Consider the following 17,938-nt stretch of genomic DNA (forward strand, 5'->3'; position numbering starts at 1 on the left):
CTGCTCTAATAGCTTAAACTGTCCAATTTCAGAAGAGCTGAGGGTCCAGGTGACCTTAAAAAATCAAAGGAGAAGAGAATTTGGGGTGGGCTTTTTTCCTCTTAATGCCTCTGACATTGGATGAAAGAGGAAGGTGTTCATTTGGTGAACTCCAGGCTTACACAGAGAGTCAGAGTGTCTGATGCATGGGATGAGGAAGCTGCACAGTAGCAGAAGTTCAGAACTCTCAGACTTCAACGTGTATCAGGACCATCTGGGGCCAGGTATAATCCTAGTTTGTAATCCTAACTACTCAGGAGGCTGAAATCTGAGAATCACAGTTCTATGCCAACCCTGGCAGGTAAAGTCCATGAGACTGGTATCTCCAATTAGTCATCAAAAAAAAAAGTGGTGGGTGGCTTAAGTGGTAGAATGTCAGCTTTGAGTGGAAAACCTAAGGGACAGTGCCCAAGGCCCAGTATCAGCGCGCGCACGCGCCCGCGCACCCACACACACACACACACACACACACACACACACACACAAATCACCTATCTAGGAGACTCTAAAACAGAGCTCAACATTATCAGGTCTGTGGTGTCATCCAGGAATCTGCATTTCTAACAAGTTCCTATGACAATACTGGGCTCCAAGGACCATTGATTAGTGGGTGGTTTTTTTAGTAGAGCTTCCTTGTTTGGAGTTCTTTGCACTGGCTGCGGAACCTTTAAAAACTTAATCTTTGTATGAGTCAGTTTCTTTTTCTATGGAGTGGGGATGAGAATGACAGTATTCACCCTATTGCATTTCATATGAGAATGAAACAAATTATGAATATAAAATGCTCTGAGGACACACTTGAAATATATTAGCTATTGCAGTCCTCAATATTTAAACATTTTGCAATAAGCACTGTCACGTGTGCTCTCTTATAAACAAACTAGGAAAGGTGAGTAGGTAAAGCTCACTTTGCATTTCTGCCTACACAAAATATTTGCATATCATTTCAAGGGGCTTCCAGGCCCCCAGAAGTTCATCCTTCTTTCTGCTCCTACTTAAGTAGATTATAATAACTATCGTTTTACAGTAGTTCTCCCTTTTTTAGAATTCACAATTAAAAAAAAAATAAAAACACCGAACCTTCTAACAGCTAATAGCCTCTTTTCAGCCTCTTCTCTGTTGCACGCCTGTAGCAGGTAATATACATTTTAAATTACTTCAAAGGCAGATGTCATCATTCCTATTTGACAGACAATATGACTAAGTGTCAGAAAACTTGCCAAGTTGAGTGTTTGAGTCAGGACTTGGTCACAACACCACTGTTCTCTGCCTTAGAGTGATTAATATTAAGAAACGTAGCTAGTGATGACTAAGAGATTATGATGGTTGGGGAGGAATTCAAGGTTGCTCTTGACTTCCTAGAACTTACATATAACTGAAGAATCAGCGTGAACACATAAGACTGAAAATACAAGTCAGTGTAAAGCACTTCCCTAGCATGTTCAATGTCTTGAGCTCAACCTCTAGGACTGATATCTATCTATCTATCTGTCTATCTATCTATCTATCTATCTATCTATCTGTCTGTCTGTCTGTCTGTCTGTCTGTCTGTCTGTCTGTCTGTCTGTCTGTCTGTCTGTCTGTCTGTCTGTCTGTCTGTCTGTCTGTCTGTCTACCTATCTATCTAATCATCTGTTGGTCTATCTACACACACACACACACACACACACACACACACACACTAACTTATCATTACAGACCAGGAATGAATGTGACAGAGAATATCACCTGATATTCATTTACTTTCACATTTTCCAGAATACCTTGCAGCTACATTAGGGCCATGTGACTGGTTCTGGCCAATGAATGTGGCTGGGCATGACAGAAGTGCCCTTTCACCCTGTCATAGAGTCTTTTCTTTCCCTTGTCTTGTAGCAGTTATTTAGGAAGTTGCATGCTCCGGATGACATGATGGAGGAAAATTGCTCACCGATGATCACATTGAGGCAGGAAGGGAAAACAAAACCTATTTAGGATATGTTATAAGATTTCTGTCTCTTGTAGCATAATCTCATCTCTCGAGCTTAGTCAAACAGGATTGTCATATTTGTTTACAGAGGAGTTCCAAGAAGAGCAGTGAGTTTTGAAACACTCAAACATTGAATCAGCTGAAGGCACCCTTCTAGATCCTAGAGAGTAAAGATGTTTAGGTAAGGACCCAGGGAGTTTTAATAAGGTGACACTGAGAATTGGCCAGAGCTGTGATCTGCTACATTCCCCAGATAATTCTCTACAATGAAGACATTGTCACATGACCATTTAGAGCATAGGCTCTGGAATAGGGAGGACTTCTTGTGCTAGAATTTTACCTCCATTTTTTTTCTAGTTATGTAACTTTGAGTAATTTAAGAATCTACTTTGGCCAAGCAACAGTGGGTTGTGCCTATTATTCTAGCTACTCAGGAGGCTGAGACCTGAGGATTGCCATTCAAAGCCAGCCCAGGCAGAAAAGTCCCTGCAAGACTCTTATCTCCAATTAACCACTCAAAAGCCAGAGGTGGGGCTGTGGCTCAAAATGGCAGAGGGCTAGCCTTAAGCAAAAGAGCTCAGGGATGGTATCTAGGCCCTGCATTCAAGCTCCACTGCTAACAGGGGAAAAAAAGTATCTACTTTGTAGAGTTGCTATTATGATTAAATGAATCAATGTATTCAATTGTTGCTGCATCATAAAATTGTTTCAAAAATGAGTGGCATAAAACAACCATCACAATCTCATGTTTTTTGGACTTTCTGTGGGTTAGGAATACAGGGAATTAATTCCCTAGGCTAGTACTGGTTCCAGGCCTGTCCTGAGGGGATGATCAACTATGGGTTAATGCTATATGATCCAAAGCCTCCCAAGGGACTGGTGAATCTATTACCAAGTTGTCTCACTCATAGTACTGTTGCCCAGAGTCTCAATTCTTTCCACATGGGCACCACCCTCAGGACTATTTGAATGTTCTCATTGTATGATGGCTGGCTTTCCTCAGAGCAGGTGATCCGAGAGAGAACAAAGAAAGGCTTTCATGCACTTTCGCACAGTCCCTTCCATCATAGGACCTCCTAGGGCTTGGTTACACAGCTCAGTGCTGACACAGCATGGGGGACTAGCTTTGGGCCTGCCAGGAGTGAGGATCCTGGAGATCATCTCTGAGTTTGGACAGTATAGGAATTTTAGTTCCTAACTGAAATGCTTCAAACCATTCCTGACACATAGTTAGAATTCAGTAACTATTAATGATTTGTATTTCTAATTATCTGCAAGCCTTCCCTCAGAATTCCAACTCTGCCACCATTTTATCTTTCATCACTTATTTCCCAGCAACCTGTTCTGCCAGGAAATGTTCTGGACACTTGGCTCCCAGAAGGAAGAGCTCTTAACTGGGTACTCCTGGATCTCTGGGGTAGAAATATACTACCAGAGATAGAAACTGATACCCGTGGCATGCATTACATAAGGTATGCTTGCCTCTATTACCTTCTTAGGCATCATGAGGTGGAGTAGTTAAGACTACCAACTCTGGAACAAGAGATTTCCTGGAAGCAAATTCCAGTTCTCCTTACTAGCTGTGTGATCTTTTTTGGGGGGTCCAGTCATGGGGCCTGAACTCTGGGCCTGGGCACTGTCCCTCAGCTCTTCAGCTCAAGGCTAGCGCTCTACTTGAGCCACAGCACCACTTCGGGCTTTTTTCTTTTTGCTTATGTGGTGCTGAGGAATCGAACCCAGGACCTCATGCATGCAAGGCAAGTGCTCTACCACTGAGCTACCTTCCCAGCCCTAGCTGTGTGATCTTGAATAAGTTATTTTTAATTTGGCCAATTTTCTTATCTGCTACAAGGAAATAATACTTACTATGCAGGACTGTTGTGTGAATTAAATACTCTAAGTATTTGAAAGACTCAGATACGGCAGAGTTTGCAATGTTCAGAACTGTTAGCTATTATTCTTCCTTCTGTAATTACCCAGAGTGAAGATCAAGGGAGAGATACAGAAACTAACTAGAAAATAGACATGCGTGACTGACTCTGACAACCATGCCTGACCTCTCAGCAAGTGCAAAGTAACCTGGAGTTAACACACAGCTTCCTAAGGCTTCCCTCGCCCTCCCCCACCCCCAGGACCCCTGACTTGTTGAGCATGTCTGTCACACACAGGAGAGCCTGACCAAGAGTATGTTTATGATGCTGTAACCACTGGGCAAGGATTGGACACCCCGGGGGGTTCCTGGCATACTTCTCACCTGACTTGTGTGGCCAGGGCCTCTGCTATCTCTGTTCCTCTCCCTCCATGTTCTTTGTCTTGGTTACCCTTTGCTAGTTTCTTTGTTTTGGTTAAGTTTGGGTGTTACTGGGGAGATTTGCTTCCTTTGATGGAGAATGTTGTGGGAGGAGCAGCTAGCACTTGGAAGCCTGTCCCTGCAGGTGGAAGCAGATGGAAAGAGGTAGGGCAGCCTTCAGGTAGAGAAAATCAAAGTTGCTCAGCATCAAAGGAAAGACTGGCAGATCAGCTGGGAGATTCACCCCGTCCTCTGAGATCGGAGCTGTGCTGTTTGTGAATCTTGGTTAGCTTTTAAAAATCTAGAAGTAGGAGGATGCTGGAGGACATGGTATAGATACAGCTCCAAAGAGAAGGGAGCTCAAGTTCTAAATACCACTGAGAAAAGGCCCATGGGCTTCTGAACTTTTCCTTTTGCTAGGTTTGATGCTTAAGGAAGAACATGGTGCATGGTTTGTCAGGCTGCATGGCTAAGCGGTATATGTTTGGGGTGAATGCTGATTTACCATGTGCGATCTGAGGATGTGCATGTTATACTTAGTTGAGGAACAGCAGGGGTCTCAATGTGATTGGAGCGAAGTCAACAAATTAGAAGTGTCCACCTCAGCAGGGGCTGGAGCTCAGCCTGGGGCATAGAGTGAGGATGTCCACCAGTCCTGTGGTGGAGTTTTCATGATTCAAGTGAGGACATGATATGAGTTAGCTGGATTTACAGTAACCACTTAGCTACCAAGTACAGAAGAGAATTCAGGGCAAACAAGTAGGGGGCAAGCTTTTAGGAGGACTTTGGGAGTCAAGGTGAGAAGTGCCCAAATCTAACCTACTGTGGAGTTGATGGACTTGAAGAGCCACATGGTGACTACAGAGAAGAGAACCTGTCCCAACAACCCCCTGGATGACGCCCCAGAAAAGACCCTTTCCTGATGATGTTGTGCAGCTGGGCTCTGAGGAGAAAGATCAGAATCAAGCATATATACTGTACAGGGTAGAAAATAAGCTTGTAAAAAAGCATTCCCAACATGAGCCACCATTCTGTTTCATCCAGAGACTCAGTCTCTATGGGAGTCACTAACTCCTAGACTGTGTGGCTGATGGTGACTGGCCTTCTTTCTGACAGGTGCTCCTCTTCCACAAATTCATTAGTGCAGAGCTTGGAAAGACAAGCTTTGGGAGATTTGGAGAAGCCAGGATGTGTATGTGCTGTGGGCCCAAAGTTCTACATCATGGAGAGCTCTGGGCCCTGCAGTCTCTGTCCTCAGGAGGGTCATCCAGATAGCCTCAGCTTTTGGGCCTGTTCACCTACTGGAGAGTCTAGAGGACAAAGGTAAAGGGCAAAGCTAGAGGAAAAGACAGGAGACCCACAGAGGTTCTTCTAGTTAAAGCACCAGCTTTATGGCAACCATAGTCAGAGTACGTTCCACAAATAAGCCAGAATTGCTGCCCCAGCTGCCTAGAATAACCAGTATCCGTGGGCCTTCATAGTAGCCAGATTTTGCTTTCTCTTTCCTAGACCCAACAACTCCTACAAGATCACAAAGACTCCAGACTTCCCATCAGTGCCTTTGCTTAACAGGGGACCTCACTGACTGACTTGGTATCTGCAAGATGGCAGCCTGGAGATCACAGCTTTCAATCAGCCCCCCCCCCCGCTCCCATCCTAGGAGGGTATTCCCATTGATGATCCTTTTGCACACCCTAACTTCAGAAGACTACTGGACTTGGGACCCGAACCAGCTGTGTGGTCTCTTTGGAGAGTTCACATCTCCAAGGACATATGGATAATAAAACTAACCATCAGGAATGTATTTGTGGCTGGTGTATGTGCCTGTCAGACACTCTGTGACTTCCTGTGTCAGTGTTAAATGAGAGATACTGTCCTCTCTATGGATCATCAGATCTATAATTCTCCTGAGGGTGCTGCTTAGAATGACAATGTCCAGTGAAAAGCACCCAGATGCCCTCTGCTCCCTCACCATAATGAGGTTGGATTGCTGTAGATAGGCTGCATTGAGCCCTGAGGTCCATCCTCAAAGCTGCACGCTTAGGATTCAGGGAAAGGCATTCTGGGATGACTCACCTGGAGACTCAGCTGCCTGGCCTCGCTTGGGAGGGTCAGAGCAGGACATCTCCACAGGCAAGGAGGCAGGAGAGACAAGCTGACTCTGTCAGATGCTTTAATCAGTGGGAGAGTTGAACAGCTCCTGGGCCCTCAGGACACCTTTGCCAACAGCAGATTCCCGAGGTCTCTCTAAGGGACAAGAGGAGAATTGGGCGGATAAGTCTCCTTTCTCTACTACCCAGATAGGCTGCCATCCAGATAGACTACAACCCTAGAGGCTTTTTGTGGTGTTACTACACCTTGGCCCTAGGTTCTGGTCTCCACAGCACAGGTTGTTGCTTGACTTCTCACTGAGGACCCACAAAGACTATGGCCAAGCACTGAAGATGGAGCGTGAACTAGACCAGCATGGCCCCTGCTATCATACCAGCTGATTCTGGGACTTGTTCTCTGGAGAATCTTAGTGCCAACTAGCTTGGGTCAGCACCAGAGAGTCTCGCTTCTGTGCATCCCTTCCCACCCACCATAAGACCTCAAGAACCATGGAAAATACTAACATTTGTTCTGCAGATTGTCTCTTGACATCCAGTCCTTGTTGTGGGCTTTGTTGTGATTGTTCGCAGCACTAGAGTTAGAATTCAGGATCACCTGTTTACTGGGCAAGTACTCTATCACTTGAATTATACACTCGGCCCTTCTTGATCTTAGTTTCTTTTTCAGATAGTGTCTCTTGCTTTTATCTGGGATGGCCTTGGACCATAATCTTCCTACCTATGTCTCTCACGCAACCGAGATGACAGCTGTGTATCACCACAGCTGCGTCTTGCCTCCTGTTTTTAAAAGCTCAGATCTCACAGAGTGGAGGTACTACCTAGAATCATAAAGAACATTTGTCCAATGTCCAAGCCTATTTGTGCCTTCCCTTAAGAGCCCCCACCTCTTGTCCCTGTCCTTTTTGTTTAATCCACAGGTCTAGTAAGGTGGACAAACGGCAATGAGTTCTATGGAGTTTAGACAATAGAAAACCACTGGCAGACAAAGATGGGCAGCGAGACACTGGATCTTGCATTCACTTATTGTCTTTGTTTAACAACTGTTTATAGAGCATATAGGCTGTGCCAAGCTTGGGCCAAACTCCGGGGGTGTAATGTGAACAAAGCAATCTTCTTACCCACATGGTAAATAAATAAAAATACACACAAGCCTATTGAAGTAATATTATTTTATATTGAAAGTAGAGGAAAAACTAACCTGAAGCTGGGACAGAATGAAAAAGGAATTCTCTTTAGAAAGCTGAACCGGGGAGTGTCTCAGAAGCGGCCTTCTAATAAGCCCTGGAAGAGGAAAAGGAGGTTTTTTTTTTTTTTTTTTTCCCCTGATGGTGGGGCTTGAACTCAGGGCCTGGGTGTTGTCCCTGAGCTTTTCTGCTGAAGGCTAGCACTTTACCACTTTAAGCTACAGCTCCACTACTGGTTTTCTGGTAGTTAACTGAAGATAAGAGTCTTACTGATTTTCCTAACTGGCCTGGCTTTGAACTGCGGTCCTCAGATCTAAGCCTCCTGAGTAGTTAGGATTATAGGTGTGAGCTACCAGAGGCAGAGCTGATGTTTTGAAGAGCAGGGGAGAGAGTGTTTCAAATGCAAGTGGTAGAGCAGTGAGTACCAAGTCTGTGAGGCTAGAAGGTCCTGGAAGGACCCTGGAACTGATATAAGTCGTGTTGTGAATGGAGGGACAGGAAGCGATCAGAGAGCAGGAGGCAGAGGCTCTTCGTGCTCCAAAGATGCCAAGGATAAGAAGTGATCGGTGGAGCTGAGGACTGTGCGGGTGCAGAGATGAAAAGAAACGGACTAGTGTGAGTACCTTCAGATGGAACCAGCAGGACAGGTGAATGGAAACTTGGGATGTGGAGAAGGGGTAACGCCAGGGAGAAGGGGTTTCTGTGCTTGGCTCCTGGGTTTCTGGTGGAAGCTGCAACTTACTGAGAAGCTTGGGAAGGTGGGACCAGGCTTAGAGGGTAAAGTAAGACCAGACTGACTTTCTGGAGAACACTGAGAAGAATGGATTTGCGGTGGACCAGCGCTGGACAGGGAGCTAGCCCAGGATTCCAGGTGAAAGATGATGCAGATGACCCAGGGTGCTGATAATGTGTCTGCTAGCCCAGCAAAGAGAAAAGGTTTGGGTTTTTATTTTTGCCTCTCCAAATGCTCCGGGTTTCAATCTGTGAGAGCTGAGAAAGCCAACCAGAGGGAAGAGGTCTTTACAGAGAGCTTTGAGGTAAAGCCGCCATATGGAGGGGTAGGGAATGAAAGCGAGTGATGTAGAAAATGGGGTTGTGAGAGAGATCCCAGCAGAGGCTGCAGCCATGCGGCATTTTTTTGCAGCCCACTGTTTGACAGGGTGAGGGAGTACTAGGCACCATCTGTGCCAAGGAAAACTCCATCCTGGGAAGCAGATGGCTGGGCAGCCACGCCCACACCCTCTGGCTGACCAGGGCCCTGCAGCTAGGGTGACCTTCTCAGGCTGGGGGGTTTAGGATGGAACAATCAGAACCGGTGTGGACACAGCAGGCTCTCGGATTACTGTTCTCTGTGTTTTGAGCTAGACTCAAAACACACAGCTAAACCAAACTCTAGCCTTCTCCTCTGCCCACTGTCCTCTAGCAATGTTGCTAGGCTTCAGGATTAGCTAAAGGCAGAGGCTGGAGAACACAGAAAGTGGCCATCCCATCAGGACATCCATTCATTCATCTTTTCACTAGTTCCTGAATGCTAAGTGAACATCTATCACTGCAGGCTTCAGCCAGGGGCTGGAGACAAAATGGTGAGCAAAGCCCAAATTCTATTCTTGAGGAAAGACGGATCAAGCCATGGACAATGCTGGCCATCATTCTCTCTCTCTCCCTCCTTTCTCACCCTGTCCCCCCATCTGTTCTTGATAACTAGAGCTCTTTAAGCCATTGCCTAGTACCTGCGCTGCCTCTTGCCATTGGATTTCACACACTTAATTTTAAGTCCATTTCTTTTCATTTGTTTCAAGAGACTAAAATGCAAGCAGAAACCATGGTTAAGAAAGGACCTTGAATATCATTTTTTTTTCTGAGTTTGGCCTTCATTTGAAGGCATTAAGAAGCCATTAAGAATTTCAAGCAGGGGAATGACATTGAATTCCACTTGCAAGTTACCTGCAGCTGAGAGGAGGAAGGGTTGGAGGCAGGAGAGGATGGCCAGACGTTAGGCAGGGAATCTAGCTGAGATGTGGCCAGGACCCACACTACCCCTACCAAACCCCTCACGTGACACCTACTCCCTGAACAAGAACCCACCAGTCCCCAGCTCGGGCCAGGGCTTGCCCAGCAGTGGCAGCTTGTGCAGTGCTGAAGTTTAACCCACGTGGACGGACATCTCCCACTCCTCAGACACCTTCATGCAGAATGAATCTCCTCCAATCTGTGTTGTCAGAATCAATGAAACACCATGTTGAGAGATGAAGAAACAAGCTTAGCACCCAGTGACTATGGATTTGAATCCCGCCTCCCCCACCAGCTCAAGGCCTGGAAGTCCCACCTTGGGCTGTCATTGTGGTTAATGGCAAACCTTACTTCAAAGAACTCTATCTTGTGTCTCCTAATGCTGGAATTTCCAGTTCCTCTGGCCTGTGATGGTAGGAGCCAGAGGGAGTTGTCTCCATGAAAGGAGACAGGGAACAATAGAGAAGGAGCTCTCAGAAGAACCTTGCCCTGCTTGCAGGCCTCCTTCCTCCCATCTTTGTTGTCAGGGCCTGAGAGCTTGGTAGGTGAAGAGCCTGAGTCTGACGGCCTCTTTCATAGGTTGCTTCTCAATTGTGGTTTGCAGGGGTTCTGCACCCCACTTTCCCCATTCTCCCCACGTCTTTGTTTTCCTCATTTGTGCAAGCTGGGAAGACAAGATCAATGGCGCCATCTTCTGGGCATGTCTGACAAACTGCAGCTGCACCCTTTGAAGTGAGTAGATGGAAGTTTTTCTTCCAAGTTTGGATTCTAGGCATTAAAAAAACTGGAGTAGCCAAAGAAGACATGATTCCTTGACAACTGATTTCTTTTCTTTTCTTTTGTCAGTCCTGGAGCTAAGGGTCCTGGGTATTGTCCCCGAGCTCTTTATGGTCAAGGCTAGCGCTCTACCACTTTGAGCCACAGTGCCACTTCTTGTTTCTGAGTGATTAATTGGAGATAAGAGTTTAATGGGGACTTTTCTACCTGGGCTGGATTTCAACTACTATCCTCAGAGCTCTGCTACCTGAGTAGCTAGGATTACAGGCATGAACCACCCAGCAACAAATGATTTCTCTATAGAAGTAACATCATGGAAAGCATTTCAGTTCACCTGTGGCAAGAAACTCAGTACTAACAAGGCCAGCCTGTGAGCTCAGGTGTTGGGGTTGCAGTGATGAACTACGTATGGACCATCACACTGCAGGGTGGTTCTTTCACCTGGGAGTCTGGATCCTCTGTCACCAACCAGGGACCACGAGGAGAAACTCTTGACAGAGACATGGGGAGCAGAGAAAGGAGGGAAATTGTACAAATTCAATATCATACAGCTAAGAGAATGTTCAGGAACCCTTCTTGCCTTGAAGAAATGTCAAAAGCACTTAAAAGATATCTGAAATGCTGGATTTCTATTAGCTTTGGGCTGTTGGGAAGGCTGCATCTATAAGTAGTTATAAGATACTACTTAAGTAAATGCATCTCATAGGTTTACAGTAAACTGCAGAGTTCCACTGCTGAAGAACGGAACTTTATTGGCTACTGGTATCGAAGTGGCACTTGCTGGGTGGCCTTCAACACATGCCACATGGGAAAGTACAATATAACCTCTGGTTAGGATTTCAGGGACTCTGCCTACTGGAAGTGTTTTGCTTTCCTGTTTGTTCAACTTCAGGAAGTGAATTGCTGTACTAGTTAGATATTGACTTGGCTACATGAACAAAAACTTTGTTCCCCTGGATTAAAGTATTTAGAAGTTAATTACATCAAAGTCTGAGCTGGTAGAAGGCTTGAAGGATCACTTTGCTCCAGGAGGGGATCCATTGATGAGGGTCCTTTATTCTGCTTCATCGGCTACCAAGTGTTGCTCTCACTGCTGTGAGTGAAGCCTGCTTATCACCATGTTCCAAGTCTGTATTCCATCCCCAGGCTAGTGGGAAGAAGATAGGGAGGACATGGTCAGAAATTGCCACATCATCTCTACTTATGGCTGCAAGGCAGGCTGGGGAATACAGTTTCTTGCTGTTTGATCACACTTGAGGATGCAGGGAGATAGAATAGAGATCACTGGGGGTTGCTACTAAAATGTAACAGACTGGAAAGGGAAGGGGTTGAGGGGTGAGAGCTTCTGCAGGATGCAGACCTTTCATGGGAGATCCACCAGTGCCTGACAGAGGACTGCCTAGCAGTTATCCATTGTGTCCCATCTTCTTTCACACAGGGTCCCTGTCAGTAAATCCCTGTTGAATGGATTAGGATGGCAAATTGACAAGTAACAATCACTTTCACTGCTCTTCCTAAGTCTACCCCAGCTGTTTCCTGATCCAACAACTAGAACCGTTCTCTAATTTTTGTACCCTAGGGTCTCATTCACTGCTTTAAGTCCTTGGGCATGGGTGTGGAGGTATCTGTTCACAATGCAGTCTCCCAAGCATAGTTTCCCCACGGTGGAAGAGAAAAGATGGGCAGGTGTTCTGAATGAGAGCAACAAACTCACTGCCGACATGACAATGGAGGGGTAGGCACTGGTAGCCTGAACTCCCACCACTGTGAAGAGTTCAAGTACCATTGTTTCTAAGAGGCCAGCCTAGAGAAGGACCTGGGTTCTCTCCAACCACCTGGGCCTGGGTAGGGATGTAGCCCAGGGAAGAAAGCCTTTGCTTGTGCTGTTCTTTCTCTCTCAAGAATGCTTTCCCTTAATCTTGGCTTAACATGTCATCATTGTGGGTTCAGGAGCAGCACCTATCAGGGGCCTAGACAGGCAATCTAACTGGCCTGACTTCTGTGCCTGGGTCTTGTGCCTATTTGGCTTTGGCCCTGAAAATCACCAGAGACTGGAGGCAATAGGGGATGGTTGTGACCTCCAGGGAAGTGGAAAAGGCAGGATAGATGAAAGAGCCTGAAAGTCACCATGTTTGGAGCAAACCAGGAGTTTTCTTCTCCCTAAATTGGAGTAGGAATGTAAAAACAACTGGCCTTTGATCCAAAGGAGTAGATTTGAGTTCCTACTTAAGCCCAGACTGAACTGCTTTTGCTATACAATGCACAACTATTTACCCCATGATGTTCACTAGGCAGATACTTTGCCACTTGAACCATGCTGCAAACCCCTTTTTCTTTAGTTATTTTTCAGATAGGGTCTTATGAGTTTTGCAATGTATATGTGCCACCTGCCTTGTTCTTTGAGACAGGGTCTTGCTAACTTTCTTGTTGTTGTTTTGCCCGTGGTTGGTCTCGAACCTCCCAAGTGGCTGAGATTATGGGATGGAGCCACCACCCATGGCCCTGTGCCTTTTGTTCTTCCTTCAGGACAATAATTTTCTGTCTTTATGTCTTAACATTCCTAATTAAAACAATTTGGAACAATTAGTGCAGTGAACAGAGTGGTTTGATGCTAGATGCAGATAGCAAATAAGCCCTTAACACTGTGTGACTTATTACTTGGATCCAAGGGACGGCAGCCAGTGTTTGGAAAGGTACTGACCATTGTTGGAGCGACTACAGCTCAAGGCTACTGCATTGTTCTTCTGCCAGTTGTTGCCTGCTAGCCACTCCCAATCTAGAAATTCTGCAGTGAAAACTGGGCTTCCTCAGGGTACCTAATAATCCAGGGCATCATGTCTGGGGCTGAGCACCAGGGCCCTCAGCACATTTCTCTCCATTGGTAGAGTGCCTGGGCCTAGGCCCAGGATCAAACAGCTGGGGTTTTATAGGTAAATGCCTCTTCAGAGGCAAGATCCCACTGAAGGGCTGAAGAACAACCACCCTCCCAGTGCCAAGGGACAAGTCTGACCCATTGACTGGGCAGTACTGGCAATCAAGCCATCTGAATCATGTAGACAAAACGCCTAACATCTGGGATGGTTACATGCTCCCCGGGGTGCCTGATCAACCACTTCCCCTTTCCCTCTGAGAGTGGTGCCCAGTCTAATTTCAGTCTGCTACTCATAGTGCTGGGAGAGGGCTCTGCCTGACTGCTCACGCAAGCATCGAGGGCCAACTGTGGAGGTCAGGGTTAATATGATCATGCTGCTTTACACATTGATCAGGTTGCAATGTGTTATCTGCCTTCTGCTGGGATTTGTTCTCCAATTCAGCAGAATGAAAGACTCTTTCTTGGTGACCGGTGGCTCAATATTTAGTGAAAATGGGGAAAAGGATGGAACACTTGGTTCAGGCTTACCTTGAGGACATGGTCCATTCCCATGTGGCCCTGTGTGGCCTGGCATGTTATTTCTCAGGCTCCGTTGGCATAAAGTTTATGACAATCTTCTGTGTCTGTGTATCTTCTCTTTCCTGATTAAAAAAAAAATCCTGGGTATACTTTACACAGTCTCCATCAGGATTGTTGGATAAGCTGGGAAGAACAGGTTTCAGGAACACTATATCATTTCATCTTTTCTCCATCCCCGAGATCTAGATGGTCTGTTGCAAATGGGCTTTCTCTATGTGGCAGAAGACAGATGCTCACATTGCTAGCTTTCTTCTTAGAACAGATGGAGAGGAGGTCTGCTCTGCTGTTCCCAGACTGCCTTCGCCAGTCACGTACGTCCCTGAGACCATCTAGGTGGCACGTACACAGGATCAGAACCAGGTGCCATTCATGCTTGTGGTCAGCTAAGTGGAATGTGTAGAGCAGCCAGGGCAGGTACTGTGGACACAACCATGGCTCTTTGTTTTGTTTTTAAGTCCAAAGTCTTATTGTTTGAATACATTCTCCAGGAGCCTCCTACTTCCCTTCCCCACCCTCCAGCCCCAATACAGAATAAGGCTTGGCCATAGCCCCCATAGCCCACTCCAGGGGCACTAAGTTGAGAGGCAGAGCATGCTTCCAGTTTATTTCAGGGCATTCCCTTCCTGTAACCCTCCACCTGTCTGCCCAATGGGCCAGTCCTAAGAACAGCTGGGGAGGTGGAGGCAGGGGGTGAAGGGACAGTGTTAGGGTTGGGAGTGGAGAGCAGGAACTTGTAGAGATTTGTGGCCCATAGGTGGTACCCCCTTGCCTGTGGTACTGCCCCTGCCAGGCAGTAATGCCCTGGTATTCCTTTCTGTAGCAGCTTTAGGATAAAGTGCCTCAGTTGAATCTGTCTGGAGCCAGTTATCTGGGATGACTCCGGGAAGGGAAACCCTGTGTCCACTAGGGTCTTCGTGCTGGTGAATAGGAAGGTGGGGGGGGGCAGGGCAAGGCACTCCAACTCTGGGCTGCAGGTCCCTGGCATCCACGCTTGCCCCTTCCCGTCCTGTCCCACACCACTCAGGTCACCCTGGCCACCTCACATGCCCTTGCCTCTCAGAATCTCCCCAACCATAGGTGTGGACCCAAAAGGGTAGCTTCAGGACTTAGCAGACAAAGAGGAGTTTGTGTTGATTTCCCAGTGTCTGGATGGACAGAGGTAAGATTTCTCATCTTTACTTCCCTTCCAGAATTTTCCAAATGGTACCAGTTATAGAACTCTATTGTCTATGTGTTACAGAGAGAAAGCCCGAGTCCTAACGAGGCCGCTGGCCAGCAGGTGACTAAAGCTCAGTGAGCTGCTTTCCTTATCAGTGAAGGGAGGATAACAGACTGTCAACCACCAATCCCATGACATGCAGATGAAACAGCGAACATCACTGTCATTTCCACTAGTAGTCAGGATTAACAATACTGAGCCTTTCCTGTTTTACCAGAACAGTGCTAAGTACGTGTAGGTATGTAGTATCATTTAATCTCCACCATAGTCCTATACAGCAGGTATTATTACTTAATCTTAGAAATAAAGAAGAGTGGTGGGAATTGATCCTTAAAGGTCAAGCTTGTCTATCATGAATAGTACTGCAGTTCACGTAAGTGTGCAAGGGTTTCTATTGTTTCCTGATTTATAGTCTTTTGGATACACACCAAAAGTGATACCAATGGATCTGGATCACATGGTGGTAGTTCTATTTTTTTGTTTTTTGAGAAACTGCCATACTGATTTCATAGTGGTTCCAGTAATTTACATTTCTACCCACAGTACAGGCTTCCTCTTCCCCACAATCTGCCAGCAGAATTTTTTTCATAAAGAAAAATGAAACCATGTCAGATGGCAAAAAATAAATGGAACTAGAGATCTAGTTAAACAATGTAAGCCAAATTGAGAAGGACCAAAGTCATGTTTTCCCTCAGACACAGATGCTAGACATAAAAGACAAAAATATACATAAACATATACAGGATCTTTCTGTCTCTCTTTTGTCTTTCACACCAATATGAACACCCACTTTTAATTATAGAGTTACTTATGTTTATAATTGTAGGACTTTTTGAGAGAACAGGTAGAGGAGCTAGAGTGAATAATACAGTACATCTGAGTGAAGATAGTAAAACGAAATGAACTGAAAGCTGTTGAAGAATGGGGGAACTAGGAATGGGAAGTTAGAGTAAGCCAGGGAAGCAATCTGATTAAATTATTATACATGCATGCATAAAATCCCAGTGAAGTCTCTGAACAATTAGCATACACACAAAAACGACAAGAATATAAAACAGATCCCATCTGGGGTGTGGGCACTAGTAGGAGGGTGAATGGAGAGGGTGAATATGATCAGAATACTTTATGTATTCATGTGAACATGGAACAGTATTTGAGATTGCACTGAGAAGGGGAGAAAAGGGGAGGATAGAGGGCCACTATATATGTCAAAATGAGACCCCTTTGTAAACTAATTGTTGCTAATAAAGTGGGGGGAAATGTCAAGTACTTCCACAATGAGAAGGACAGCTGGTTTCTGGCCCCTGGCTGCCTCACAAGTACATATCCTAACCTCCTCTTTGCAACACACAGACACACAAACACACAGACACAGAGACCCAGACATACACACACCCCTGCCAAGACAAGGAATTCAGCAAGCAGGTTGCATGCAGTTGTCCCAGGAATGATCTTGACAAATGAAGGAGAAAGGTGTTCCCACCATGGGGTCCCTATGATGTGCATGTGGCCAAGTTGACATCACATGGTTAAATCCTTAAGATGCCGTCATGGTATGTGCTTCCTGACTGTCTTTTCCGATGGAAAGTGGGAAGTCTCTTGGGCTGATTTTACTGCACATCAGGGATCAGGGGCTTGGCTGGGAATTAGAACATTGGGACATCTTAAAAAATGGGAGGCAGCGCTAGCTGAATGCAGCAATTCAGATGAAAAGAATCATGACTAGAATCATAAGACTCGTATTTATTTCCGATCATTCCCACATCTTCACTCAGCAGTGTTTCGAACTTCTGGATCAGGAAGGTGGTCCAGCCGGGCCTGAAGGCCCAGGTAGTAGTGGCCAGTCTCTGTGGCATTTGCCTGGCTTCTCTGACAGATAAGCAGACATTGCTGGCACCACCAGCCTGATTCTTCCTGTGATCCAGGGCTTGAAATGAACTCCTCAGAGTTACTGTCAGCAGTAAACTCATGAGGTAAGCCCAGGAGTTTCAGCCTGAGTTCACCAAATGGCTATGTGGAGACAGCTGAAGAAGTAGTACACATTCCTTCTTCTGGCTACAGCAGTCATGAAGATGCACCTGGGTGCCTTTAAAGATGGAGGCCTCTGTGTGTCAGCCTCAGGAAGACTAAAGGGGAGAACAGCAAGGGACCCAGCTGTTTCTTCACAGTCCCTCTGGCCCCTCCATCCCACGCTCCTGCCCACTGCACAGCAGGCTGCATGGTAGGGTGAGCTTTTTCAAGGACCAGCCCCTGGGGCAAGCAGTGGTACCTGCAGCTGGTCTCATGATTTATTGGCCACAGCAGAAAGCTGGTCTCGGATGCGGCCGAGCCCATCTAACATGGTGTCCAGTGTTTCTTTGCTCAGCTCCATGGTCACAGCAGAGATGGAGGGTTTGTCTCCGCACAGACTGGGATCTTCCTGAATCTGCAAAGAGAATGTGGCCCAGAAAGTCAAAGCTGTCTGTCTTCCTTTTTCCCTGTAAGTGAGCCCGACTCAGCCCTATGGGGGCCTCTGAAAAGAAGCTACTTGCTGAGAGCTGCAGGGAGGCCCAGCCAGGAGTCATTTAGCAACTGGGGAGAGTGAAGGAGCTAGGAAGAGGGCTGGCTCACTTTCCTTTTTAGTACCATGGGCTTCCTCTTCAATACCCCAAGCCTGAGTGAGAAAATATGTGTTTCTATTGTTGAGACTTTAAGAAGTGGGTCTGATGGGATACATAACACATTCTATGGGTTGCAGGAAATACACGACAAGTTATAGTTATATTTACTTGACCTTAAAAAAGAAAGGAATTGGGGCTGGGAAGGTGGCTCAGTGGTAGAGCGCTTGCCTTGCATGCTCGAGGCCCTGGGTTCGATTCCTCAGCACCACATAAGCAAAAAGAAAAAAA

The 17,938-nt window shown here is 46.2% G+C and overlaps 1 protein-coding gene across 1 annotated transcript in view; it reads right to left on the reverse strand.

Moving 5' to 3' along the window:
* Positions 1-16,773: 16,773 nt before the first annotated feature.
* Positions 16,774-17,938, reverse strand: part of Commd9 (COMM domain containing 9) — a 19,186-nt gene continuing 18,021 nt past the window's right edge. Inside the window, exons 6-7 of the mRNA XM_013019688.1 lie at positions 17,320-17,475; positions 16,774-17,176 (exon numbers count right to left, since the gene is read on the reverse strand). Coding sequence (XP_012875142.1) covers positions 17,332-17,475 — 144 coding nt within the window. The 3' untranslated portion in view covers positions 16,774-17,176; positions 17,320-17,331. The remainder of the gene's footprint in view (positions 17,177-17,319; positions 17,476-17,938) is intronic.

This window comes from Dipodomys ordii, unplaced genomic scaffold (genome assembly GCF_000151885.1).
Source record: "Dipodomys ordii isolate 6190 unplaced genomic scaffold, Dord_2.0 Scaffold46, whole genome shotgun sequence".
Classification (NCBI taxonomy): Eukaryota; Metazoa; Chordata; class Mammalia; order Rodentia; family Heteromyidae; genus Dipodomys; species Dipodomys ordii.